The sequence below is a fragment of the Larus michahellis genome, chromosome 15, assembly GCF_964199755.1.
Source record: "Larus michahellis chromosome 15, bLarMic1.1, whole genome shotgun sequence".
In the NCBI taxonomy this organism is placed as follows: Eukaryota; Metazoa; Chordata; class Aves; order Charadriiformes; family Laridae; genus Larus; species Larus michahellis.
In genome coordinates, this window is record NC_133910.1 from 14,384,734 (window position 1) to 14,412,103 (window position 27,370).

The window sequence follows — 27,370 nt, forward strand, 5'->3', positions numbered from 1 at the left end:
ATTCCTAAAGGTGTTTGTGCTGGTGCAAGAACCTCGGGGCGAGCTTGTCACAAAAGGAGGAACAAAATGGTCTGTTTACCCTGCAGGCAGTTAAAACACACCTGTGGAAAGCCAGACTCCCAGTCTTGTCTGGAGTTCCCACTTGAAAAATTCAGACCTAAATTCCATCCCAGTACCATTCAGATGCTTGTGCTTTTTCATGGCATGCTACCTGTGGCTCAGATTCACCTTTCAGCCTTTCCCACTCTTCTGCCAGCTTGGCACAGCCCCTCCGTAAAACATAACCAACACTTTCCCCTCTCCCGATTCCTACCAACACCGGTCAAAGGGCTGCTAGCTGCCCTTTGATGCCAAGGGTAACCGGAGAGTCCCAAGCACGTACTGGTCTGTGTTCTGTCCTCCCTTGTCCCTCAGTCCATCTGAATGTATGCACTGGTCCATCAGCATTTCACACGGTGCCTTTAGTGCTGATCCTGCAGGTCGTCTCATCAAACAGCTTGGCCAGGAGGTGCCCACACGTGGAAATCCTCCCCCAGGAACAGTGTTAACAGCAGCTGGACTGGGCTCTGAATTTGCAGATATTAAATTTGATCCATATGCATTATTCAAATTCTGCTTTCCCCAAACAGTCACTAATACTTGTCAGCCTTTATTTTTTTGAAATCTAGGCTGATGCTTACTCCAAGTATTAAATCCCTATGACCTTGCTGTCTCCTGAAAGCCTTCAAGCTCATGTATGTACGCTTGTTTTCCTGCTTGTTCTCTCTCACCCCTCCTCCTTATTCCCCCCCCCCCTCTCCCCCTCCTCTTCCTCACACTCTCACACACACACAGACACACACACTGGCATTTTGGTTTGAAGCCCCATTTTGCTGGTCACGAAGGCCTCCGTTTTGCTCTTATTTCAGTCTGCATGCTCGCCCTGTTGCCTTGCCTGCGCCCACCTTCCTGAGGGTCACGTTATTTTGTGGCTCATTGGTGTTAGTCTATTTGCAGTTTTCTTTTGTTGGTTTGTTTTTCAGCATTTCAGACCCGCCTTTTCCTTTTGCATGACCTCTTGTGCATTCTCATCAGTTAGTGTTTGAATAACAGATTTTTTTTTAGAAAAATAAAAGAGAAAAGAAAAAAGAAACCACACTCTGTTTCATTCTCCCACCTTGTTACGGACTGGACCTCGACCCAGAAGCCAGACAGGAATTGGGACTTACTTGTCAGCCATCCTGTTCTCACGTGGTTTTATTTGAAGCAGAAGTAGCATGATAAGGGATGCTGCATTTATCATGTCATGCAATGGAGAGAGAGCTGTAATATCTCCAAATATCACGTCATCTGGACCTCAGCTGCCTAGGAAAGGGTCAATTGCTTTTGAAACTCCTGTATTATAACTGTTGGTTTCCCCTGAATCTTTACCATTGCTAGAATTTAGGGTCGTCTTATACATGGTTGAGCCCCGTAAGGCTGAGTTGCTACTTAATAGCCCCTGAGGGCCTGATTCATTCATGGAGCAACACATCATTTGGGGGAATCTACTTGCTCTCAGACAACTTCAGCGTATTTTGTGAAATCCCCCGAATTTGAGAAAATTGATGTGGATGCCACTACAGGCAGTGACCCTAAAATGTAACCTCTCAGGTTTAGTTTGCACACAAGAGAGTGTGTGTGTGTGTGGTGGTTTGCTGCCTGCTATGCTTTTGTGCAGGGCCACCATATAGAACCCTGTCCGAGCAGCATGTCCTCTCTGTGCCGGGGGCCTGCCCAGGTCTTCCCCGCTCAGGATGATGTAACTTTTGAGTTGGGTTATGTTTGTCTTCGTAACTCTGTCCCTTTCTCTCCATTCAAGATACCAACTTTTATTTTTAAGAGCACAAAGTCCCTCAGCCCTACAGTTAGTGCTGTAGCTCTTGTATTATGGTGCTTAATATCTGCAAGCATCAACCAGCAAAAAGTTATGGTTTTTAATCTAATGGAAGTGGCTTAGGAGCCTGCATTGAGGAGCAGGTGGTACTAACACTGAGGCCGCTCAGCTACAGCGTTAGCGGTGTCGGAAGGGTCATAATCAATTAAATTACCATCCTTATCACTGCTGCTACTGTGGTCTCTTAACTGTTTAGATCCAGGAGCCTCTGATAGCAGAATGTGATCCACGTGGTTGGCACCTGTGGCTTTGTACCAAGATTCGTGCCAAGGCTTTATCACATCCATCCGTCGGGGGATCTAAATGGTTAAGCAGCTAACAGCTGTGCAAAAATATCTTTAAAATCTTTTTAGCTGCAGTATTTTTATTCTTGTGTCCAATGCACTGTTGAATCAGCAGCTGGAAGAATTCGTTTTCACCTATTGTTGTGCCATCTATGTAAAAATTAGATAAAAGTTTGCTTTTATATATTTAATCTAGGTGGACAGTATATTATTGTCAGCCTCTGTGGAACATTTGAAGAATTGCAATGTCCGTGTTGCTGAATAGCGCTTTAGAAGGAGCATTAGCTTTAGCTGACTGATTTTTCTTCAAAAGTTTTATGAAAAGACCACGTATGGAGTTTTTATAAACTTGGCAACTAGTTCCCGAAAGCCTGTACCTTAAACCTTACTGCAAGAAAAAACTAGCGACAGTCCTGTATTGTAGCCTACACGTGTTTATTCCGCTGCCTTTATTCAGGGTAACAAATGAGTAATTTTTGTAGAATTTACCTTTTGCAAAATCTGAAGGACTAAAGATGTGACTGGTTTATAAAAACTCTGCTTGAATTTACTAATCTCGCCCAGAAGCGTGAACTGTACTACCAACTGTCCTACCAAATGTCATTATCCCTAGCAAAAGTCTCTAATGCCCTTTCTTAACACCTGTAAATAGAGAAGAAACATATTTACTGATACTGAAAGTTGTGTTTAATGCTGAGTATTTTTCAGAAGTTCATTTAGTTTGATGCATATTGTTCTTTGTTTCTTGTTTTCCTGCCTGAAGTGTCAAAAGACCTAAAAGAAGCCAAATTCTATTTTAACATGATGATGTTGAGCACTTTTTTATTTGTATATGTGTGTGTATGTGTGTTTGAGCACTGATCTCTAGGTTTTGGTGGCATCTCAGTGTTGTGATTTCATTGCCAATGTAAAAGGTTCTGGTGTTGCCCATTCATTTCTGGAGACAGAATTCAACCAAATAAAGTGCTTCCATTTGAAAGCGAATATTGACCTTGTAACAATGAAAGTCATCCGCGTATTTAAATAAACATTTAATTCCAGACATGCAGTTTTGCTGGACCCTTTTGAATCATGCAAAGAAGGGAAAAAATGGTTTTGTCACTTCTCATAAAAAAGGCAGTGCCTCTTTGGGGCTCCTGCTTTGCTGAGGTTTTGTCGCCATTGCTCCCAGTGAGTTTTCTGCCTTCCCACAGGCGTTTTGCAGTTGAGAACGGGAATTGAGCTGTGACTTACTGTTTCAGCCAGATAGAAATGTTATAGCCGGAAACTCCCCAGAGCTGCTCTCTTACTCCTGGCTGTTCTCCTTGCCTCTGGGAGGGATTTGGGGTTTGCTTCCAGCTGTAAAATTTAGGACAAAGCAGCAGAAACAGCCGGTTCCAGTGGGGTGCTCGTACCTGTGAGCTGCGATGGTCAGAAGGATGACGACACATTCTTACTCATGGTACTTGGGGGCTTTTTGTTTGGTTTTGGTTTGGTTTTTATTTCATATTATTTCATACTGGAATTTTCAGGTATTTGGAGTGTTGATTTGGCTCTGCCTGTCCCAGGCAGCCAGTTCCCATCAGGTCACTTGGAGACACAATGTTATTGAACTTTTACCTTTCCAGCTGCCATTGAAGAGAGGATGAAGTGGCTGGGTTTGTGTGTTTGGTTTTTGTTTAATTGGTCAGCTGAGGAGAAAAAAAAATGCACTGTTCTGGTTGGGGTGGTTGGTGTACTTGGGCAGAACAGGCGCTCTCTCCAGTAGGAGGCTACGAGAACTGGAAACCTGGGGAAAATATTTCCTCTACCAGAGAGTTGTAGCTTATTATCCCATTGTGAAGGCTTTGGTTTAGCTGGAAGTCTTGGCAGATCCTGACTGTTTATACGTTAAAACTGAAGCTGTTGCATGCCCAGCACATCACGTGTGTGTGTGTGCGCGCGCGCGCATGCATGTGTGAACGGGCGGGTGTGTGAAATACAGTAACATTTCCCTTCACCGAATAATCTGAAACCCAGCTGTGTTTCTGTACATCTGGGGGAGGACATTTACAATTCCCTGCTAACGTGCAGGGTTTGTGAACGGCGTGTGTGGCTCCAGCTGAGACAAAAGCCCAGGCAGACTTCTGGGCAACTTCTCCAGTGCCCATTAGTCCAGTTCCTTGGAAGTAGCCTCATGTAGGAGCCGTGAGGATTTGCGGTTGAACAGCTCAGAGTAGGTGATACTTGGCCGATAATTTCTTTCGAAGCAGCTATAGAGAGATACTTTATTTCCCCCGCCCCCCCCCCCCCCAAGGTCAGATTGCTATTTTTTTTTTTTTTTAACAGTTTCAGTTCTTTGCCAGTACCAATTAACATCCCTGTCAATTCAGGACAAATCAGTACTGTTTATGAAACAGTCTGCTAGGTTTTTTTGCATTTTTGGGAAACAATGACTAGGAGGGGGTATGGATCTGGCTCTGATTTAGATTTATCTTACGCGGTGTTAGCATTGCTAACTGCAAATAGAAACAGCACAACCCGATGAGTGACTGAAGGCTGGAAACTGAAGCCAAGCTGAGCAATGGCTAGGAAGACAATAAAATGAGGTTTACGTATGCTGGCTGTGTCACTGAGCACGTGGGAGTGTAGGGGATGCTTTGGCTGTGGCCTCGTGAGCGAGTGTTGCGAGGGCAGAGCCGTGCTGTGCGTGGGCCCCGCAGCAGTGAGGGAAGAGATGTTTCCCCTTTCCACGGGCTGAGATGTGATGTGTGCGTGGGGCAGATGGTGCAGAACCCGTCATTTGTGTATGGCAGCTCCCCAGTGACCTGTCTGTCCATGTGGCTGCGGTCTGGGCGCGAGAGGAGTCGGTGGAAGAGGAGCAGCGCTGGGAAACTGAGCTGCCTGGTAGTCCCAGCAGACTGGGAGAGGGAGCAGGTCATCTAAATGCTGAGGGTACCTCCATTGGTACAATGCGTGAGTTCTTTCATCTCCCTTTTTTTGCAATCGGCAAGGGACCTGATAAAATAAGGGAAAAGTGAAGCGATTTGCAAAAGCGACTGGTAAGAGTTAGCCATGAAACGCAGCCTATGTGGGCAAAGGGTCCCAAAGCTGCGGCTGAGCTACCAGAGCCGCCTGCTGCAGGAGTCGGGGCAAAGCAATGCCGTAGTCAGATTTCAAATGAAATACAGACGCAGAACTAAGCTTTGAGTATTTTAACGGACAGAGGGTGACAAAAAGTACAATTATGGTTTTGCCAGAGCTGCACTAGAGCTGTTTGTCTAGACACTGCCTAATCCCCTCCCTGGGGGAGGGCGTTCATTCATGTCTCCTGGAAGGTTTTGGGCTGTTCTGCAGTTGCTGAGGTGATGGGGTTTGTTTGCGAGATGTGAGTTTTGGCCTTTGACTTCAAGTTGCTAAAGAACAAGCTGCATGTTCTTATTAACCCAACCAGAGCCTGGTTTCTCCGGGTGTTTGGGGCTGAGGCGGTGTCTGCCCTTCACGGCTCTGGCACAGAGCCCCTTGCCCTCCGCAGTGCTCCTGGCACCTGCCTCGTTAAGCAGCTCCATTAATTGACAGTGGCAGAAAGTGGTGACAGGCTCCCGGGGCCTCGGTGGCAAAGCTGCTCTCATGTAAGTGTCACCAGGGAAGTGGATTATCTCAGTGAGGACGTTTGAGCCACGCAACAGACAGAAAATTCTAGAAACTGAGAGCAGCTCAAGGAAACTTCATCTGCTTCCTGTGTGAGTTACTTTCACAGCAAGGTGGTGAGGAGTAGCACGTGCTGCCAGACAGCACGGGCTTTCTGAGACAAACTCAGCTGAAACAGGGCGAAGGGAAGATGAAATCTTTGTGAGCAGAGATTGCAAGGAACAGGCGCCCTCCTCTGAACACCCGCAGTACGGCTTGGGGCGCTTGGGCCACTGCAGGTCACTGCTGCTCGGAAGGATCCGTTACTGCAAGGCCTCTTGGCTGCAGAAAGTTTGGATTTTTAATTTTTTAAATTTTTTTTAAAATGTTTTCAGTAACACCATAAGCTCCCTGGAAGCCGTGAGACCCTCTGGCCACGCAGGGCAGGCACCAGTCAGCAGCTTGTTGAATGCACATGTATTTATTGTAACACATTTTCAGCACAAAGTATAACACGTAAGCACAGGAGTGTTACTACAATCTGTACAGCATTCTCCGAACTGCACGGACAACACAGACATGCAGCCCTACAGGCTCTGCAGCGGATCGGAGGGCGGCTGCAGCGCTAATGAAGACAGCTTAAAACAATGAGAAATCTCAACAGTGGCTCGTTGTCTGACCTCCCCTCAGGCCTGGCTGGGTACGTACAACATCCAATAAACAGGAGAGTAAAATTAACATGCTGAACCATTTACAGACACTATTTAAAAGAAGTTGTTGCTGTTTGCAGCAAACATCTGGTCTAAAACAAAAAAAATAATCCGAAGGCCGCATTTTTCTTTCCAAATTCTGTCCTATGCCCTTTTCCACTTTCTAAGTCAAAGAGCGGCCTCTCCCCCTCTCTTACATGAAGCGCTCAGGAGCTCCCGGCTCCACTGGTACCACCAAGGCCAGACTTGATGCTGTGGAATCACTGAGGTTCCAGCACTGTCATCAGACCGCTTGGTTCCTCAGCCCATGGAAGGCCGCCTCTGCCCTGCTCTGCTTCCACTGAACTGCAAAGATTCCACTGTTGCCTTTCTGGCTTACGAGGTGAACAAAGAACTTTTAAGAACAGCCCTGCTGTGAAAAGTAGTGTTTAGCCTTCTTTATTGTCATGCCTCTCTCCCTGCCTGCTATCGGATGCTCCGCAGCTGCGTTAGCAGCAGTAATGGGGAGCAAGTTATTTCTGTTCATTAAATGAGCCACTGTGTACACAAACGACATCCGTGTTGAGATGCTGGAATGAGCTCAGCACACAGGTGGGGGCTTGTTTGCAGAAAACAGCTCCTTCCTCAGAAGCTGCTCCAACAGCCTGGGCTCTGCCCAGCCAGGGCCCTTTGCCAGCATGGAATCGCCGCCCTGGCCAAGGGTGACCCACCTGAGCAGGCTCCGTGTGAACTAAGGGGCTCCTGCTCGTCCGTCTTGTCCCCTTTGCTTCTGGTGATAGGTGTGGGGATGGGTCTGGGCTTACAGCAGGGTCAGTCTGAGGATGGGGTATGAACCAGGAACCCTAAAGCCTGCATTGGGCCTGTGCTGCTCCACCGCAGCCTGCCCGTTGCCAGCTCTGAGTTTAAGCTGCTCCTCTGCCGCCCTGGGAAGCTGAACACCTGGAAGGCTGCGTCGTACAGAGCTTGCCAGGAGCTTTAGTGGAAACTGTACGTTGGGAAGCCAGCTTTCTTCTCTGAAAACGTGCTGAATGCATGAAATCATGTACAAGGAGGGAAAAAAAATAATCTGGAGGACCGTGAAGGGGTGGCTTTAGGGGCTAGGGAAGAAAGAAATGGCCTCTTTCAAAATTGTTCAGTCGATTGCAACTGAATTTGCAAGAATTAGATAAAGAGCAAAAGAGGGAAGTTGTGACAGCTGCGCACCACCAGCACAGAACTACCGAAGACCCTGTGGCTCAGTCAGTATCAAATAACAGGTTTCTCTAGTTGCAATACTGCCTGCTGGAAACATAAATAATGTTTCATTATCTTCTATACATTTGAATTAAAAAGTGCCAAAAGCAAAACCTGCAAAGGAGCAGAGACTCAGTTCACTGGGGGCAAGCTGGGAGCTCTGCGTCCTTGTAAGCAAACAGAAGGGAGAGGGCTCGGGTTGAAACACATCCTGGTGATGTTGGGCTGCCGTCTCCTACCACCGCGTTACCCAGAGATGAGTTACAGGGAAGCTGCTTTTCTCCCAGCCTTGCCCAGCACCACCTCTATATTCAAAGCCACATGAAAGGACAGCGGAGGAGACCTGCCTTCCCCAGAAGTGGTGGTGGGAGCTGCACACACCTTCACGTACCGGACAGCGGAAGAGGTTTGACTCCTCGGGATTCCCCAGCCTTCCATCCCCACATGGACGTACAGAATCATAGAATGGTTTGGGTTGGAAGGGACCTTAAAGATCATCCAGTTCCAACCCCCCTGCCCTGGGCAGGGACACCTCCCGCTAGACCAGGCTGCTCAAAAGCCCTGTCCAACCTGGCCGTATCTGTGCTGTACCTTCCCTGCCCCGTCCCGCATAGGTCACACAGCCCGCGTCTCCGCTTCAATCTTCTGCTCCCCATGGAGGTTTTCCAGTTCTTGGACCTGGGCCACATTCTGTCTGATAGCAATCTCTGGGCCCCCTCCATACAGTGTGCTTAAATAAATCCATGTCTCCTCAGAAATCTGCCCATAGTCAGCGCCTGAAAGGGACAACAGCAGGAGTGAGCCATGCAGCCAGTAGCCCCTTGCTCTCTGCAGGCGGCAGAGGGACAGGTTGGTGCACCACAACCGGAGGATGTCCTCTCCAACTGCCTGCCCCTGCTCACCCCCAGGAAAAGCGAGGCACGAGTGGTCCCTGCAGCTGCACGGTCCAGCCCCACCGAAGCCCCCACTCCACTGCCAGCTCTGCACGGCACAGCTGCAGCCACAGTGGTCCCCACCAGCTCTCTGCAGTGCCATCTGCTGCTGGAAGCCACCGGGGCTCTGCGGCAGCGTAGCCAACTGCTGCAGGGTCACTTTTTCCTTTCCTGGAGAGGAACCGAGCAACAACAGCCCATGATGCCAGGGCCTGCCTGGCCCCTGAATGAGCTCTGAGAGCCCAGGGGCTTGAAAACATGTGCTCAGACACACGAGTCCCAGGCAGCTGGGGTTGCACAGCCTGAAAACCTGAGACTGAAAACCCCCCTCCTGGCTGTCCCAGGAGGGACACAACTTAAGGTGGTCAAAGCACAAAGCAGGGAAAGCAGAGAACTTTGCCATAATGGCTACAGAGGAGGGGAAAAGCAGCAAGGGTTGCTTTGAGATGCAAATGCCATCGTTATCTGCTTGGCAGGAGAGCCCAGCGAGGACAGCACAAGCAGCAGGAGCGATGTTATTTCACAAGCTGGACCACAGCAGATCCTGAGTAAAGACCAAGTCAAGAGCAACACAAGATCAAAGCAGTGGGTTGTGTAGAGAACTGTCCTTCTCTGCAACACCATCTTGTTCTGCGACCACTTCACTACGGAAGCTAGATCCAGTGGAACATTCTCCACCACAAGACAACAAGCACAAGCCTTACCCTGCTTAACTTGCACGTGGCCACCTGCTTTTGTGAGTGCAATCTTGCTGTTGTCAATTGGTCCAGGAGGCTCTGTAAGAGGAGAACAAACATCTCAAAACCCATTCTGCTTTCTATGTTGGCACCAGATTCAGCTTATTTCCCGAGCTAGTTCTCTTGTTATTTCTGCTCTGCCCTGGGGACGAGCAGGTGGAGTGGCTGGTATCTGAACTCCATTCAGCCTCAAGTTGCACCAGTCAGGTGCAGCGCTCACCAAGGACCCAGCGAATAGACTTGATTGCATTCTGCCTCTCACCCCTGACACTCTCCGGAGGTCTCTGGCTTCTTACCGTTATCCTTCCCCTTGACAAAGGCTTCCCACTCACGGAACCACTGCATGCTGATACAGTAGATGACACTTGGAGACTCCTCTGCCTGGAAAGCCTTGTTCAGCTGGGAGAGTAGAGGAGAACAGAGACATGCAGGAAGGATTTAGTCACTCCTGAGATCTGGGGGACTCCCTTCTGTTAACTGTAAGGCAGCCTTGCCACTCCTCAGAAGAACCCCTTGTAATTCTACCACCTTTCTCATAACCTGTTCCTGCTCACTAGAGCAGGCAAGAGACTAGGATGGTTTCAAACTTCATGTCTGCATGCAGCCACGCACAGCATTATCGTCTTCCAGCTGCCCCTCCCCGTGCTGTTAGCACTGACAAACCCCAGGATCAATCTTCTGGCCATGCTGTAGATCATGGTCTGGAAAACAGGGGCAGTTTTCCACTGTCTGTGACAGGTCTCCGTTTCCCACCTCTGCTCTTTGCTGTTGCTTACAGATGCTTCCCATACAAACCTTGATGAAGGTGTCTATTTCAATTCTTCTGCGTTTGGCAAGTGCTTCAATCTCCACTTGGCAAATCGAGCACACGTACAGATGGTTCACAGCAGGGCCACCCCCGAACCTGAGCCCAGGAAGAGAAGGAGGGGAACGGAGAACGGCTGAGTGGAGAACTGAACGCAGAACTGAATGGATGTGCTTCCCAGCCCTGAATCCTGCAGAGATGGGTTTTATACTACTCCAGACACTGGTGAAGGAGATGTATCTGCAGCTGAATGGAGAGTGCTGCCTTAACACACCGAGAGTCACAATATTGCTCTGGGACAATTGATATAGCTCATTTTGCTTTAGATTAGGAGGCTCTACCAAATACCAGCCTTTGCCAGTCCACACCAAGCACTGCACGCCTTTAAGGTGCCCTGCGAAGCCATTATGTCTTGGTCGCAGCCCGAGGTGTGAAACAAAAACCAAAACTCACAGGGAGAAAGAATGAAGTGGCCATATTCACCTGTTGTAGAGATATTCCCACACGTTCTGGGGCAGAATCACAACCAGGTCATCGATGTAGTGGTATTTATTAGGAGGGATCCCTGTGGAGGAAAGGCAAGAGGGACAGTTAACCAGGGAACTCGTTATTGCTGGGTAAAGACACAAATAAAAAAAGGCAGATCTTCCTTGCTGAAAACTCCCTGATTCCAGAATCTGCTTCCTCTACTGATGGAAGACAGTCAAGAGTTCATCAATTGTGGAGGTTTCTCAATTCATGGCCTCATTTTCTAATCAAGTGCTTTATTTCCAATTCGAGATTTATAAACACGAGGGCTCCCCAGCATGACAGATGAAGAAGCAGAATGGTAAAGCTCTCTTCAGTAGCACATGCTCCATTCTCTAAACAAACACTGAAGGCCAGCCTTGCTGATGGGGTAACACAGATAAATGCTGTCTTATCTGCTTTCTACAGGTTTGTTTTTAAAAACAAATGAAGAACTGAAACCTGTTGTTTCCCAGCACTACACATCCCTCCTGGCCTCTGATCAGCAGGACAATGGGGTAATTGTCTCATCTCTGCCTGAGCACGCTGGAGCTTCTGCCAAAGCAGCGGATCCTGGATCCTACTGCAGCGCACACGGTTATCAGGATGGCAGCTGGGGGGTTGTTTCTGCATTTGTTAATGCACCAGGCAGCATAAAGGTACAGCTGAGAGCGGCTGTTCCCAGGTCCAGCTGCGCCGCCTTACCTCCGTGAGAGCACAGGAAGGTGTGATTGGTGATGGGACCAGGCTCAGCAAAGGTGTTGAATTTATTGAGCCACTCTCGAGAGATGTAGAACTGGAGTAAACTGTGCTCCTTCATGCTGGCAAGGGACACAACCTTCTGACGCTCTCGCACAGCTTCTTCACTGCTTTTCCTTAAGCGGGGAAAGGAAAATTAAGCAATTCCTGAAAACTTAGTTTGCAAAATGCATTTCTGGGTATTCTGCAACCAGCAAGAGACTGCGGCATCCAGGGCACAACTCACCTGTAGAACAAGACATAGGCTTCTGCATTCTGTACCACGGTCTCATGGACTTCAGTGACATACTGGTCATCAAACTCGTACCACTGGCCGTTGATCACGTTCTGGCAGTAGGCTATGTAATGCCCACCTGTAGCAGAGAAAACACAGCACTGCTGGAATTCGGAGTGCAGGCAGAAGTCAGGCCTGGGATAATGTCAGCAGCACAAACAGGATTAGCTGCTGGCAAAGAACGGAGAGAGCGCCAAAAAAACCCCAAGGCATAATTCCTGTTCAGGCAAGCTTTGCAGGAGCAGGGGAGCCTGGCACTGTCATCCTGATTTGCCTTCCTCGGAAAGGGCCTCTCAGTGAGACTGAACATCCGGAAAGGGTTTGAGCCACCCCAGTGGGGAAGCTAAAATAGCTGCAGGGCATCTGTCAGAAGCTGCTGGGTTCACTTTTCAAAGGGCAGAGGCTGGGAATGGAGGGGACAGGCCTTACACTGCACTTCAGCCCAGGAGAGGTGTTGCCTAGTCTGGAACACAATTCTGCTTTGCTCATACTCATCTTGTCCCTGTTCGCCTCTGCCCATACTCACAGAAGAAGGACTTACTGCCTGCTGTGCCATGGTGGCAGATGACTGACAGGAGATCGTAGGTGGTGATCTGGGAGACACACTCCTTGGCTAGGAAAGGTCGCAGATCCAGCCCTTCCAAGGGGAAGGAGACATGACTGTTGATCTTGAAGGAATACATCACCTCATGCCGGAACCGTTTCAAGTGGATGCAAAGAATCTAAAAGACCAAAGCCAGAGAACATCAAAGTGCAATTTTGCTGTGGGTGTTCTGATAAAGCAGCGCATCCCTGTGCATCTGATCTTTGCAAGATTTCTTTGCCTGTTAGTCATGAAACCTGCTGGCTCATCAGCTTAGAATGGGGAAGTCTCTTCTGGTCTGGATACAGGACTTTGCCACCAAAACAAACTGCTATTTCTGTTCTACCGCTAGCCTCCTTACCTCCTCAGTGGCTGCTAAAAGAAAAGTAGGAAACACGGTGCTTCCACTCACCTCTGGTAGCCGGAGGACTTTGCAGTACTTTACTCCATTCCGCAGTCTGAGGGAGGAAAAGAAACTAGCTGTGAGAAATCTCTAAAGCAAAGGGATGCCAAAAAGCACGGCTGGGTCTTGCTCGCTTTGAAATCCAAAACAAATCTTGAATTTCAGCAGCAACAAATTCAGGCTCTTTGCAGCACCCTTCCCAAATGAGGCATGGCATGAGCAGTTTGTCATGCCTCTTCTTTATAATACAATAGCTCCATTGCTGCCAAGCCACATCCCTGTTCATATCCTTTTTTATTTTTCTCCCCCAAAGCCAGCACTCTTCCTATCTGCGATCAGTGACCCCTCATGACCAGAAGTCCAGCATAAGGCAAGGCAGATTTTACATGCCACTTGGCAGAAGAAATGTCCAGGCAGAAGGCATGGCAAAATGTTTGACAGCAGTACAGAGAAATAAAACTCCAGAAATACAACATGATACACGTAAAACAAACTTACTTTTTACACCGTTCACAACTGTACATGTTGTCCCCTGTAGGCAAAGAGAAGAAAGCCATTATGCAGTTACTCAGAGCACACAACGCTGATATGGCTACATTTCCGTCCAGGGCAGAGAAACCAAGTTAAGCAACCTCTTGGAGAAGCCAGGGTGACGAGAGATCAAACCAAACACTTCTCTCTAAGTGAAATACAGAGGCAGGCTTTCCAGGAAATTTAATCTGCCTCCAAAATGCACGTGAAATACTCCTCCATGTGGTTTTCCTTGTTTCGTGCTGTCAGACCCCACTGAACAAAACTCACCCTTCAACTCATCCGCTGCAAAAAAGGCAGCAAGACAATCCTCCAGCGTCACAACGGGACCCCAAAACCAGCTAGGGATACAGGACACCACAAATCTGCAAAAGAGAGGGGATTAAGAGAAAGAGTTATACATAAAATAGCTGGACACTTTGGAATACAAAACCCCAAATGGATGATGCGTTTTCTCCTAGCTGTAGGTCCTGAGCTCACTGCGCATCCCAGAGGAGCAGGGAAAGCATGATTTCTCTCAGCTGATGTTCCTACTGTGATTGCTCAAACTGGAAATGATTTGGAAAACTACGCCAGGAATCAGTTTGCTCTGAAGGGCAAGACTGAGCTAAAGGCAGAAGTGAGTGAGACATTGTCAGCTGCACAAGGGATCTGAAGGTGTATGACAGAACTGGAGGAACAGCAGCAGCTGGTTTTCATGAAAAGGCTCAAAGACCTGTGAGGTGCCACATACTGCCGTCCAAGGAATGGTTCCAATCGACATTCTGCTGAAAACACCACTGGTTAGGGATAGCTGCCTTCCAGCACTGCAGGGCAAACCCCAGAAAAAAGAGGTAAAGAGGTCCTGCATAGGAAACACACCTCCGGATGTACTCCATGATGAAAGCAATCCAGCCTTGTGAGGCATAGTTGTCCCCACACGCCCCTGTCTTAGCTGGCACATTTTGGTAGATGGCTGAGTGCAGCTTGGCCAAGTCCTCCTTCCCTGGGATTGGAAGTGACAGGTCCTGGAATGTCTCCACTGTTGTAGAAACCTGGAAATATCCAAGAGGAAGAGGTCTGGGTTTCCTAAGCGTGTAACAGAGCTGGGACCTGACCTTCATCACCGTTTATCACTGCTTGAATTTTGTCTAGGCTGGAAACCTGAGCTGGCAGTAAGAGCAACTCACTCTGGCTAATTATTCTTCGCTGCTGTCAGCAGGACGACTTTTGTCATGGTTTTTGTAGCACTGGAATCGGTTTTCTAATGTGAATGGGATACTGGTAGGTCAACTCAGTAACAGGGATAAGCAAACAGACCCCTACAGAGAAATACGACTTCTTGGCAAGGCAGGTTTCTCCCACCATCCACCTATCATCATTTTAGCAGGCCTACTGCACCCCACTGTTTGGAAATGGGAGCACCATTTCCTAAGAAGGGATCTACCAGAGGACTGTGTGCTCTTTGACCGACAGCCATCGGGAAACTCACTCTGTCACAGGTGAGGCACTGCACCAGGCTGAGAATGGAGCCATCGAAGATGTCAGAAATCACACTACGGTAACGAAGTTCTTTCTTCTTTTTCCCAGAAGCCTGCACCTGGGCTGGAAGACAGACAAGGGAGACCCATCATGTAGCAACTCCTTCCCAGCCTTCCATCTCAGTAGAGTCATGCAGCCACACAAGAAGAACACAGGACAAGTGCTGTCCTGCATGTCCAGACGCCGCTTGCATGCCAGTGAGACAGCGGAGCCCATTGTAAACTGACATGAAGAACACCGCTGCTTGAACTGGTACAAGAAAGGGGGAGGCAGCCAAACCGACCAACACAAACGTGCCAGCTCTCAGCAGGCAGAAATTGTCTTACTGGAAATCCTGTTTCCATCCTCTTACTACATGTTTAGAAGCCTGGCCCTGACAGAGAGTCCCTGCTTTTCTGAGGTCTTGCAACATTTTGCTCTAAGCTTTACACCGTACTTCCTCTCCCCCCCCTCACCTGCCTGTCTACTTTGTCCCCCTTTTTTTTCCCCTCGGACGTTTACTATGTGTTCCCCAGGTGTCTTGCACTGGAGAGTCCTGCCAGAGCAGGGACTGGCCAAACACACAGTTTTGTTTAATAACAAGCCCTCTTTCCCAGGCACACATGTATGGAGACAGAGTGCTTTTATCCGGCCAGAACATCTGTGGCTGTGCTGACCTCAGCCAAGGGCCTGGGACACAGTTGAGCAAAGAATGCCATTATTGAACAGCTGTAGGGACAGTGGTATAAGCACATGCCATTGTGTTTGTAGACTATGCAGTGCTGAGGGATTTTTGATTTGCAATTTGCTTGGGATGAAGAGACCGGTTTGATAACAACAGAAGCCAAGCTCCACTCTGAAGCCCAACAATGCCCCCGGCACTGGACTGACATCTGCAGCCTTAATTCTATTATTGTGAGACCAGGACGTCTAAGAGGCAGGAAGCTCCTTCTCGGTAACCGTTCTTTGGCCCACATGCTACAAAATTCAAGTCTGGCAGCCAAATGTTTACACGTCTCCACACTCCCCTAAAGGGACAGAGCTTGTGCCTGGGACTTCATAGCCATTTTATTACTAACAAACACAGCACGCAGATGCAGACATGGAAATCACTTCAGGCTCCAATATAAGAGCATACTAGAATTCTGTTGTGCCCAGAGCTTGAGTTTACCTGCAGGTTTACTAGTGCCTAGTATTTTTTTAGTTTGTGCCTAGTACTGTTGTAGATAGCACTGATGTCCACGGGAATCAGCACTTCTTAAAACTGTTAATCAAGAATCATGACGGATTCCTTCTCTCTTCTGTAAATGAACCCCTTCTCCCCAGTTTGTCTCCCAGCATAGACTCTTTGCACTACCTTTCTTGAGTACGTAGGAAGGTCCGAGCCTGGCAGGACTGGAGCGAGGAGGACTGCCAGAGAGCTTGGAGTGCATCTCATGATGGACAGGACTGCAGGGGCGCGAGGAGCAGCGCACGTAGGCATCGTTGTCAGGTTCTGTTTGGGAAAATGGGGAGGGAGAAGGGCATTGGTGAAAATCCCAGTTACGAAAGGCAACCCTACTGCAGTCAGTGTCAGCCCAGCCCTGCATTCCAGCACAGAGTCTTTCCCAATATACACAATTCAGTGTCTATTAACTGTCCTTCTTGCACAGGTCGGCAGATACAGCTCCCTCAGTGCATGGATAAGAGTGCATACAGAGCAGTACTGAACAGCTAATAATCACATATAAAAAAACCCAACAACCCAACATTTTTTCACACTTATGACTAATTAGGTTTTACAGCTTGCTCCTGTATCCCTAATCCACATAAACAGCATTGCTGTCTCCAGTGCCAGTTGGCAGAGTAAGACTCTTACATAAAGAAGTGTTGGAAGATTGGATGTGTTCAGTTTGAGGTGACTCCACACCTACATCTTAACTGCTGCTCTTTTCTTTTCCCTAAGACACAGAAATGCACAAACTGTGCATCTCCCTTTGCCTTCCACAAAGCCCACGGTCCAACATTAACAAATACAATCTCCCACATCTGTTTCCCCAGGCCAGCCTATCAAATAAAGCAATGTACACAAACAAAAACGTTTTCTTCAATTAGGAAAAGGCATAAATACAGCATTTGCAGGTTTGGCAGAGGCAGCTATCACTGCCTTCAGGACATAGTCTTTACTCAGTTCTGTAGTACTTTAGCCTGGGTAAGCACCTCTCTGGCTTAGGTATTATGTTTTCTTCACGAAGCAATTGTGCACAAAGGCAGAAACTACTGCCAGGGACGCTGAAGAAAGCCTTGGATGCAAAAATCTTTTGAAACCCATAAAAGGAACAGTCATGTTATCTGTTGTTTGCCACTGCACTACAACACCGTCCCTGTGTAGGATGATACCATGTCTTCTCACGAATAACACGACCGGAAGAGGTTTATACCTGGTGTCCTACACGGGCTGGCAGGACGGGGAGCTGGCAGCATCTCAGGTGAGGCTCTACCATCAACTGGCATCATAGTAGTATCCACATCTGCATCCTCATCCACCTGCTCCGAGTTGCTGCGCCGATGGCCACAGGAGAACTTCCTGTCCTTCATCCTCTCCTTCTCGGAGATCCCCCTCCCTGCTTCGTCCTGGATCAACAGCTCTGTCTCTGCCAGGGAGCTGCTGCCCATGCCGCTTGTGGTGCGGCTTTGACCATCTTCACCTCTGTCGCTGCTTGAGTCGCAGGAAAGGAACTCATCCTCCGAAGGACTTCGGTCTCCCTCTCGCTTGTCATCCTGGTCACTGGTATCCAAATCCCTCGTCTCTGCAACAATTGGTTCCTTCAGTTCTTCGTGAAGCTGATCCATCAGGCACCGCAGGAACTCCTGAGTGTCCTGAAAACCAGGAGTAGTTCCATGTTAGCATCCACCCAGGCATAGGGGAAATGAGAGGGGCAAAAGAAGAGGTGGCTCCATTCACAGCCTCTTTCAGCGCTGCCCACAAAGGTTACCCACCTCGGCAACACAAGGAGACCCTACTAAAGCAGAGAGGGCACCGTGGCAATGTACCAAGAATCCTGTCCGCTACATAAATGTTTTTAACTCCTAAATGATAAAAGACCCAATTTTTATCTGAACATCTTCAGCTGAAAGAGACTGAAAAGCCAGAGAGCAGCTGTAGCATGCAAACCATGAGCTTATTTATCAGGGGTTTGCCACTGATAAAAGGCAAGACACAAGCAGAAGCCTAATGAAGACGGCAGGCCGTAGAGAAGAGACTCTTATCCACAAAACAAATTTCATGAACACTGACTTCTGCTCATGGCAATCCCTCTCTTGGAGAGGGCAGATTAAAATCTTTAATAAATAGGGAATGGAACCAGGAACCAAAGACTATAGAGTCTAGTCACAAGCTCCCACATTCGTAATACGTGGTAAAAGAGCTGATACATCAGCTTCAAAGGACCTGCTGGAAAGTGACTTGGTATTTTGACAACTCCGGAAAGTTAATTATGTTTCTGTTATTTTATGGAAGCTTGGCTTTTAGCCTGTCCTGTCTTCCTTTCAACATTATCTCTTTACAGCGGAGAGTTTTCCAATCCAATGTACTTCACATCAAAGATAAATATAGAAGTTCTCTCATTAATCATTATTTTTATCCTCTGTTTTGATTTCCTGTCAGTATCACAGTTTAGATGTACTGTCACTTCTCTTGTAAATTTTATAATCATAGTTTGATGTTTACATTTTACTCTAAAGAATAAACATGAGATATGCTGATAAAAACTTCAAAGAAAAAAAAAAAGGGATACTATCTTTAAATAAGATTTAATTTGCTGTAATTCCACAGAAAAAGAATATAGAACATTCCTATCTTTAACTTTTTAGTACAGATTTATCCAAGTTTCTCAGCTTTGATGTGAATAAATAATTTAACTCTCATAAAGCACGTACCAATAGATCTCAAAGTCCTTTATAAAGGAGGCGACCATTGTAACTTCAGAGGTGAGAAAGCTGACATAAGAGAATGCACTGATTTGGTACCAGCAAGCCAGAGACAGAGCCTGGAAGAGAACCCAGGTCTCCTAAATCCCACCCGAGTGCTCTATCAGATACGACACGGGCATAACCCTGGAGCTCATGCTCTTCTGAACACAAGCACCAGCGCCGCAGGAAGAAAAAAATCCCACCATCTTTGGAATAATGGCATGTTTTTGTTGAGGCCCCACCTGCTGTGCGTAGCCTCGGAACATGGGGTTGACGAGCTTAATTCCATGGGACAGACTGCTTGGAACAACATAACTTGGGCTGTTTAGATATGAAAAAAAAAACACCACAAAACCAGTTAGTTCGCTTATCTGGCCTGGAGCCAGTTTGTCTAATATGCCATAGAACAGGCTCTGATAACTAGTTAAAGAGGACAAAAGATAATTACACACCTGCGAAGCCTGGGCATATATTTCTCTATTAGCTGGACAACATACAATTTAAGAGACGGAAAACCTCTCACAGTCATTTCAACCTCTCCTTCCAGAGAGACTTCTACCTAGAGCACATTTAACTTAAAGCTCTGGCCACGCTTTAAACTGTCTCAAGTGATTCTTTCCAGAGCAGGGTCTTGCAATTAGTTACTCGGTTTGATTTTGCAGCACCACGTCTGTCTCAAAATCTGGGTGGGCTGGCAACCCAGTAAATGAGGTAAATCAAAGCCAATATGAAAACAACATTATATTGCTTCAAAGTCTACAGCCTTCTATTCCAGAGAGTTCGCTTTTGCTCTATATCTTAGTTACCTCTTGTTAACAACTAACATGAAACAAACGTGCAATGCCATTTAAATTCCTAGTCTGATTTTTTCCAGCTGATTGCACAGAGCAGATATCTCCAGATTTAAGCATAGCTGCATTATTTTATACTTTCCTTTGAACTGATCTAGAATTTGAACCAATCGCAAACATTTCCCAAAACATCATCTGCATTTTCTGCTCTCTTCAGTAAAAATCTCTGTATCACTTTTTCCATCCAAATTATCAATCCCTCTGCTAATCAAGAGCAGTGCAATTAAGTGCTGGTCAGTCCATGCAAAATACTCAGAAATGGCCCAGAGTATTCCCTTACTCCATCATTTTTCCTTCATTGCCAATAGAGAAGCTATATATATAAAAAAATAATCTCTTCCTTTTTAAAGTTATAACATCAATGTATTCTTTTTGCTGACATCAATATGCCCATTTTATCATGAGTAGCAGGATATGGGATCTCCTGGATATGGGGGAATCCTCACATAACCATCTACGTAGGGTTTGAACTGACTGCCTTAGACAATGCACTTAGCCCTGAAGATCAGATTTCCTCTTTGCTGATGCCAGACTTCAGAACTAACTTAAGTAGAAACCTGTCCAGATAGGATTAGGGAGTGACCACTCACCGTTTCTTATGCCAAACCTCAGACACCAGCTTTTGGTAACTTTTGCACAGTGCTGGTTTCTTATCTGTACGGACCAGTCCACCACATTCCAGAAAAAACTGTGTGAGAGGTGGGCTACAAGAAAAAAAGAGAGGAACTCAATGCACAGAATTTTCTCCTCTGCTTTTATTTAAGGGTTTATCAAAACTTAAATGCATGTTTTTCAAAAGCATGCTTAAGATGCTGTTTTAAATCGAGGGAAGAAGTGATTCCAGATGCAGACTTGTCTCCTAACTTGAAACAAATGAAAAAGGCTGATCTGAATCTGCTCCCAGTATAGAGAAGAGATCCTGGAATTAGTTCTCAGCAGGATGGCTAGAGAATATTTCAGGATACAGGTTGTTTAGTACCACTGGGGAGAATAAAGAGATGTGACATGCCTTCCCAAGCAATAAATACATTTCTGTCACAACAGAAAGGATGAAGTCTTACTTTCCAGCACTAATCATCTAAACATGAGTCTTGTATGTAGCCACGAGTTGGCTATTCACTCACTGTCCTACTGTCAAACTTCTGTTGCCCTAAATAAACAGTCATTTTCTCTGCACCCAGCCTGGCTGATTTCTCTTTCAAAGACTCAGGAAGGTCTCAGATGACAGGCGCCACTTTTGGTATTTAGTGAAGACTCGTAAAGACCCTAATGCGTACCAGTTAGAGAGAGCCTGAAGTGCTGCATTCATGTAGCAGGAGTTCCCAAGATTTTTCATTCCAGTAAGGCCTAAAGCACAAACAAGAGAGGCATGAAACACTTTCCAGATGAACTGCTTTCTACATTCCTCCCCAAAGGAGAGGGAATTCAGCCCTTTCTAGGGAGTCTCCGCACTCTGCTCCTAGGAACCTCTCAGGGCAGGTCTTCCAGATCGCGGAGTTACCCTTACAGCCCCTTCATCAGCTGGATGCAGACTTACCTCTTGGTTTCAAATCATCATCCTCAGATTCAGATTCACCTTCATCAGCCACTGCAATCGGAACAGCTTTCAAAGGGTGAGCAGGCAGTGGAGAATCCTACATTAAAGACAGAGAAATAAGCATCAGGGAGAGGCCTGCTTTAAAAGATGAGTTGTGAGAGGTATTATCTTACACATAAATCAAGCCAGCCTTTAATAAAACCACACTGGAGAGAGAAGAACCAGTCGCACTGTCTGTCCTTTTCACTAATGCAAGGAGGAAATGGAAACACAACCATTACCGCTTCCAAGACACGTGGTAGGAGAGGCACTAGGAATATGCAGCAGTGTCACAAGTGCACGTGCTTCTGGTCTGACAGCTAAAATTTCCATGGACCATGCATTGAAAATGAAGATGTGACAGCTTCTATGGTTCCTCCTAGAAACAGACACCCCACGGAAGAGGCTAGGTCAATCCAAATGGATATTCAAGTTGTCTGGAAGTCTTCTTCCTGAGAGATCCTATAAGGCAAGGCTAGTGGTTCTCTGACTACAGCTAGACGCTTTCAGTCAAAGAGTTCCTATCACAACAAAAGCCTGGACAATAGCGGAAACATCTTGGCTAACTTTGCAACAGGTAAACAAAAACCCTGCCAAGTGTTCAACCCTGACACGTTGTGACACAGACCCACCGGTTCAGAGAACTTTACTGGTGGTGACTGCGTGTGCGCTGCCAGCCGCTGGTCCAAGAACACCTCCTTTTCACAAGCATAACACCAGATGCGGAAAGTGGTCAGATTCACCGTCAGGTTGTGCTTTTTGGCCTAAAAATTAAAAGCAGAAATAATGGATCTGATTTGACAGCTGGCTCAGGCTGAAGCACTGGACTACCAGAACAGGGTAGAGGAGGATTAGGTAATGGGAAGGATCCAACTCTATCTTAAGATGGACAACAGAGAAAAGCTTACCTGTGCATGAAGTGTGCTGTGGTCAGCAAAGGACTCCCCACAACCAACATAAGGACAACCAATCTAGTGAGAGAAAAAAGCAAAAGTACAACGGGCACAACAAATTAGACCCTTCATGAAAGAGTCTGCAACTCCAGTCCCACCAGCAGCTGCAACTTCAGAATTGATCTTGCCAGTTTTCTAACCTGCTTTTTGTTCGAGGCCCAAAATAAGATGGAAAATTTTGTTTGATTTAACGAAGAAAACCTGGAACCAGGTTTGCACCCATGTAAAGGCTCTATTCCAAGGCAATTGCTCCAGTGGGCAATTTGGAGCTCATTTGAGCAGTCTCAAAACCTCTGGGCATTCCAGTGTAAAAATAAACTCCCCCTGCCCACCCGGGTGCCCCTTCTCGTTCCTTTCTGCCTCGCTGCCCTGAGCAAGGTTTTCTGAGGTCTCACACTGGCAGCCTCGCTTCCCAGTTGCCAGCAGAGGCAAGGCCCAGCCAACAGTAAATGCTGGGCATTTTATTCATTCTTTTTGGGACTACCAGGGGGCAATCACCTATGAAGAGTGAACTGTTACATCTTGGAATATTCTAGCAGTTTTAGCATTTAATGTAGGGAGTCTTTTCCTTGGAATCCATCAAAAAACGGTGGATCGTTCCACTGTTAACCCCCTCTTTGCTTCCCGCTTTTTTTTTTAGTACAACACTTTCTTTTCTTAAAAAAAAAAAATACCTATTTTAAAGAGAAGTCCCACCATATCATGCACACAAATAGCAAGCCATCATTACCTGAAGACAAGCCCAGAGATTTGGTCCCACAGCTCCACAAGACTGGCAAGTTCCCTGCATATTCATGATAAAAGAAGGTTTGTTTGCATGTTTGGTTTTTAAGTAACCTGGTTTTTCAAGAGTGGGAAACTCCTCTGTTAAGACAGGCCTCGCCAACCTGCAGCTCACAGTATTTCATTTCTTAATATCACGCTTCCAATTAAATATACGCTTTACCAGCGTTTTAGCTAAGTGACACATTTAAGCAGGATAAAATGACAGCAAGAAATAGATCAGACGGGGTGGGCAAAGGCTTACTTTATGGACCTGCGCAGGGTACATCACCATTGGAAGAGGAGTTTCTGGCCCTCCTCTATGGAGACAGGCAGCATTTTCTTCGAAAAACAAACATGCAAACCCATGCACAATAGCTAAAGGGGGAAGGACTGACAACCAGAACACCCCGTACCTTGGATTTGAGCAGCAGATCATCCCTGGTCACCTCTCCTATGGAATCCAGGTGAGGACAGATGTCTCTTGTATCCCCCATTTTCACCAGTGTTCACCCACAGAGGGGGTGTTTTCCTAGGACAAGAAAGGAGAGTTCCTTTCAGTTACATGCCAGATTTGCTCTCACAGATTGTAAGTAGATAAATTAGCGTGTTTTGTATATTGGAGATTAAGATATCCATCTTCAAGGTTCAAAGAGATCAACACAAATCTAAATCAGGAGCCGGTCATGTTAGCGAGCACAGCTCTGACCCGTTGTTAACCCATAGGTAAGTGAGCCAGGCAATGGGCAGGAGAAGGAAACACACGAATAAAGGTAATAATCGGTACAATGAAGGATGTGTCTGGATCACGTAGCATCTCTGAATGATGCAGAGTCCAATAGCAATATATAAAAACTCCCATTAACTCCTACATGCTTTACATACGTAACTGCTCTTGTGTACCATGAATACTCCGTACTCCCTGAACCTGAGCAGACTGGTAAACCACACCTTCCCCCCTAGGAAATGCGGTTCTGCGCTAACTCAGCAGGCAGGGTGGGAAAACAAACGTGGTGATCTGAACTGAGTTCCTCTTGCCAAACGCAAACACGCAGCAGGAAAAGATACAAATCTAATTAGCTTGTTTGCATGAAACAGATGAAAAGTGAAAGGGCACTGCAGCCCAAGACACAAGTATTCAGCAAATGGTGTCAAAGAGCTTCAAGCTACTCATACTCTGCTGATCTGAATCTAACATTTAGTTACTATACTACTTTACCAAAGGTTAAAAATAGGATTATTGTTGTAAATGAAGCTGGGCAGGAGGGAATTAGACTTAAATCATCTGTAACACAGATAACCAGTCTTCAGTCTCTGAGGAATTTACCGATAGGTAGATTTTTAGTTATGTGAGCCACATAATTCTCAAAGACTGTACAAAATGTAACAACACACTGTTCCCCCAGTTCCATACAAGCACCGCAAGTACAGAGGATTTCATAGCTGCATGCTTATGAGCACAATAAACACTTTCATGGTGGTCCATGGCTATGTAAAAGACTTGAAACACATCTCAGTACCGTGCAGCTATAAAACCAGAGATTAAAAGAGTCTGTGTTTCTTGAGCATAGTTTAAGTAACCTCATTTGTGGCTGTTAAAGAAAAAAAGAAGACAAGTGATATTAACAACACAGATCAGGATCCAAAATATTACTATTGGCTGGAAATGAGCAGAGATGAAAAGCCCACACCATTACAAAAAAGAAGTGGAAAAATCTGATGAAGTTAACGACTCCAGCAGCATGGTTGCTGCACTCTGTTGTTTACGTGTTTTGAGGACATTAGAAAGAATTCCCAGCGTTATCCGGTCTGAATCACTGACAGTGGGGAGAAAAGAAGAAAAAATAATTAAAAAAAAAAATGGATAAATGAATAAGCCATACCAGGAAAACTTATCTTGGGAGCTGCAGAGCTTGCCTAGCACCTTGCCTTGGCGGGAAACAAACCTCAAGGATAATTTTATAACAATGTTTTTCCAGCACTCAATAAACTGAACTGGAGGAGCAAAGCAAAACTGAAGGGGGAATTTGCATGCCAGAAAACACAACAGGGGTTGTAACCAGGATCCCAATAACCTGCGGAGAGATGCTGAACAAACAACTGACCCATCTCATGCACCTTCACCGAAAAGCAAAAGTGTCACATAACAGCTGTCAGTTTGAAAGACAAGTGACAAGAGTGCAGTACTTTTGACTAACATATAAAAACTGGGATGCTTTCAGGCTTTGAGTTCCTTCCTCAAAACTGACCCCTTTTCCCAAGTGCATCGGATGGTCCAATTTAAAATAAAAAAAATTTAAAAGTATCCATGCCATGTTTGCTAGTTCATCTTCCTTGGTTTCTTATCCTTTGCCCAGAAGGGGCTTCCCAGAAAAACTAATGAACAAAATGTTGTTCTAAAATTAACTCCAGATCCCTTCATCTTCACCAGCTTCAGCTAACCAGGAACTGGTTTTGGAGCACACTATTTTAAAGAGAGTCTTGTGGATGTGGATGTTTTTAGCACATTCCATGGAACCACCCCTCTACTCCACACTAAAACCATGCCTTTAAACTTGAGCTCTCAAGCTCAAGTTTAACTCTTTAAACTCTCAGCCCTGACTGAATGCATCAGAAAGGGTTTGAGTCGTGCCTGTTGAGAAGGCAGTATTCAATCCCTGCCTGCCTACCACTCTGCCCTAAGAGCTTTAGATGGCGCACACAGCCCTCAAATGCTGCTCAGGAAACCAGGAATTGAATAAAAGCGCTGCCAGAAAGCTCAGCTCTGCTTATCAAAACGCAATGTGTATGATGGAAAAAGAAGGCACCTTAAAACGTCCTGCAGCCTGTCTTTCCCAAGCATTGTCGTGGAGGAACAGTACACAAACATGTCAGAACAATTCCACGGTAACTGCAACCTACTTTCAACCTACCGGCAGCTTAAATTGCTGCCAAACCCAGTGTCTCTGCCTTCTGCAGAACGCATTTCTTGGGGTTTTCTTGCTTAAAACAACTATATGGTTTCATACCGGAGCTAGAGCCAGCTGTCAAGAATCTCAGATACCTGCAGATTCATGGTCTGCAGGGTGACTGTTTGTACAAATAAAAGAAATCTTAGCACTGTTCATTCGCAAAACAACCACCGGGGTCTGCTCGCTCATATTGCGTAACCTACCGAGATAAAGGACTATCCGCAGCTGTTATTAGCGACATTTTATACTTAAGATACTGAAGAAAGAGATATTTACTGAACTGCTCTGCTGACAAGGACTAACCAGAAACCAGGCGCTTCTGACTCTTAGCTCAAGGTTTGCACCGCAGCACGAATTGGAAATCCAGGTGTTTTATGCAGAACAGGCTAAGGAGATCAGGTTTTGACGTGGATTTATTACTGGAGGCCACAACACGACGGCGCATCTAGAGGTTTAGTTTTTAAGAAAAAAACACCTTCAAGAAATTCCCCCTCGCCCTGCTACATCCCTCCTCAAGCACCGCAGAACCCCCAAACCCAAGTCCTCTTCTAAGGAGTAAGCACGAGGGAAGCTGATATCGATATTGATATCAATGTCCCCGCCTGCCGCCGGACTGGGGCAGGACGAGCCACCGGTGGAGCCACCGGCCGCCCCACAGGGTCCCGCTCCGGTGCCGAGGAGGCCGCCGCCGCCCTGGGGAAGGCACCAGGCCCCGGGGGCTGCAGGGCCGCCCCGCCGGGCACCGCCCGACCCCGGAGGGGGGCGGCCCGGAGCACCCAGGCCGCCGCCTCACCGCCGGCCGAGGCCACCCTCCCACACAGCGCCCGGGGCGGAGCGGCAGTGCCGGGCCCCGGCCCGCGGCCCAACCATCCCCTGGCCCCGCCGCCGCCCCCGGCCCCGCCGCCCGCTCTCACCTGCGGGATGCTCGGGGCACCGCCGCCCCCGCCCCGCCGCGGGGCTGCGCCTCACGCCGGGCCGCCGGGTAGGCCGCGCCCTGCGGCCCGGTACGGGGAACGGCCGCGGCGCCCCGAGCAGCGCGGGGAGGCGGCGGCGGAGCGGCGGGCAGGCCGGGGAAGGGGCGGGGGCCGGGCCGGGGGAGGGGCGGGGAGGAGACGGGCGGCGGCGGCGCCGCTGGCCCCGTGGGGGCCGGTCCCGAGGGTCCCCGAGCAGAGCGCCCCGACGGAGCCCTCGGCGGGGCGAACCCCGGCTCTCCTCACCAGGACACCACCCCGGCGGGGACGCGGCGCCGAGCGGGGGTTTGTCACCGGCTCGACTGCCCGCGTCCTGCCCGAAGGGACGGGTCGAACCGTCGGGTGCGGCCAGCGCTGCCCCGGGCGCCTCCTCCCTGTGGCGGTCCTGACAGGCACGCCGCGGTCAGTCCCTCCGCCGGGACTGCGACAGACACCGCGACCCGCGGCACTGAACGGGAAAGGACAGCTCTCAGCCCGGGAGGGCGCGGGGGTCGCTCGGGGCGGCGGGAGGCGGCGCCGCCGCCCCGGGGGGGCGGGCGGCCCCTGCCCGGCCGCGGTGCTGGCGGAAGAGCAGCGCTGCGCCGCTTCGTCGTG

General features: G+C 47.7%; 2 protein-coding genes across 11 annotated transcripts in view; one reads left to right on the plus strand and one right to left on the minus strand.

Moving 5' to 3' along the window:
* FNBP1 (formin binding protein 1) overlaps window positions 1-3,241 on the plus strand; it is a 102,575-nt gene extending 99,334 nt beyond the window's left edge. For all 6 annotated transcript variants that reach the window (XM_074608589.1, XM_074608601.1, XM_074608593.1 and 3 more), the window contains one exon: window positions 1-3,241. In XM_074608589.1, the coding sequence (XP_074464690.1) occupies window positions 1-8 (8 nt within the window). In that variant the 3' untranslated portion in view covers window positions 9-3,241.
* Window positions 3,214-27,369, minus strand: USP20 (ubiquitin specific peptidase 20). 5 transcript variants are annotated; one of them, XM_074608588.1, is made up of 24 exons: window positions 26,720-26,858; window positions 23,271-23,386; window positions 22,823-22,876; window positions 22,048-22,110; window positions 21,772-21,903; window positions 21,101-21,197; window positions 20,841-20,910; window positions 20,154-20,267; window positions 18,955-19,033; window positions 17,182-17,620; window positions 16,119-16,256; window positions 14,733-14,845; window positions 14,123-14,295; window positions 13,532-13,626; window positions 13,229-13,262; window positions 12,740-12,785; window positions 12,286-12,466; window positions 11,697-11,823; window positions 11,417-11,586; window positions 10,688-10,769; window positions 10,195-10,303; window positions 9,696-9,798; window positions 9,367-9,438; window positions 3,214-5,175 (listed from the first exon to the last, which is right to left on the minus strand). In XM_074608588.1, exons 2-24 carry the CDS (start codon window positions 23,349-23,351, stop codon window positions 5,144-5,146), a joined length of 2,604 nt encoding a protein of 867 aa, XP_074464689.1. In that variant the 5' UTR covers window positions 23,352-23,386; window positions 26,720-26,858; the 3' UTR covers window positions 3,214-5,143. The 5 variants fall into 5 exon arrangements, with proteins under 5 accessions (XP_074464689.1, XP_074464684.1, XP_074464685.1 ...); XM_074608583.1 differs by lacking the exons at window positions 3,214-5,175; window positions 26,720-26,858 and adding exons at window positions 6,250-8,506; window positions 27,023-27,369; XM_074608584.1 differs by lacking the exon at window positions 3,214-5,175 and adding an exon at window positions 6,250-8,506.
* Window position 27,370: the final 1 nt, after the last annotated feature.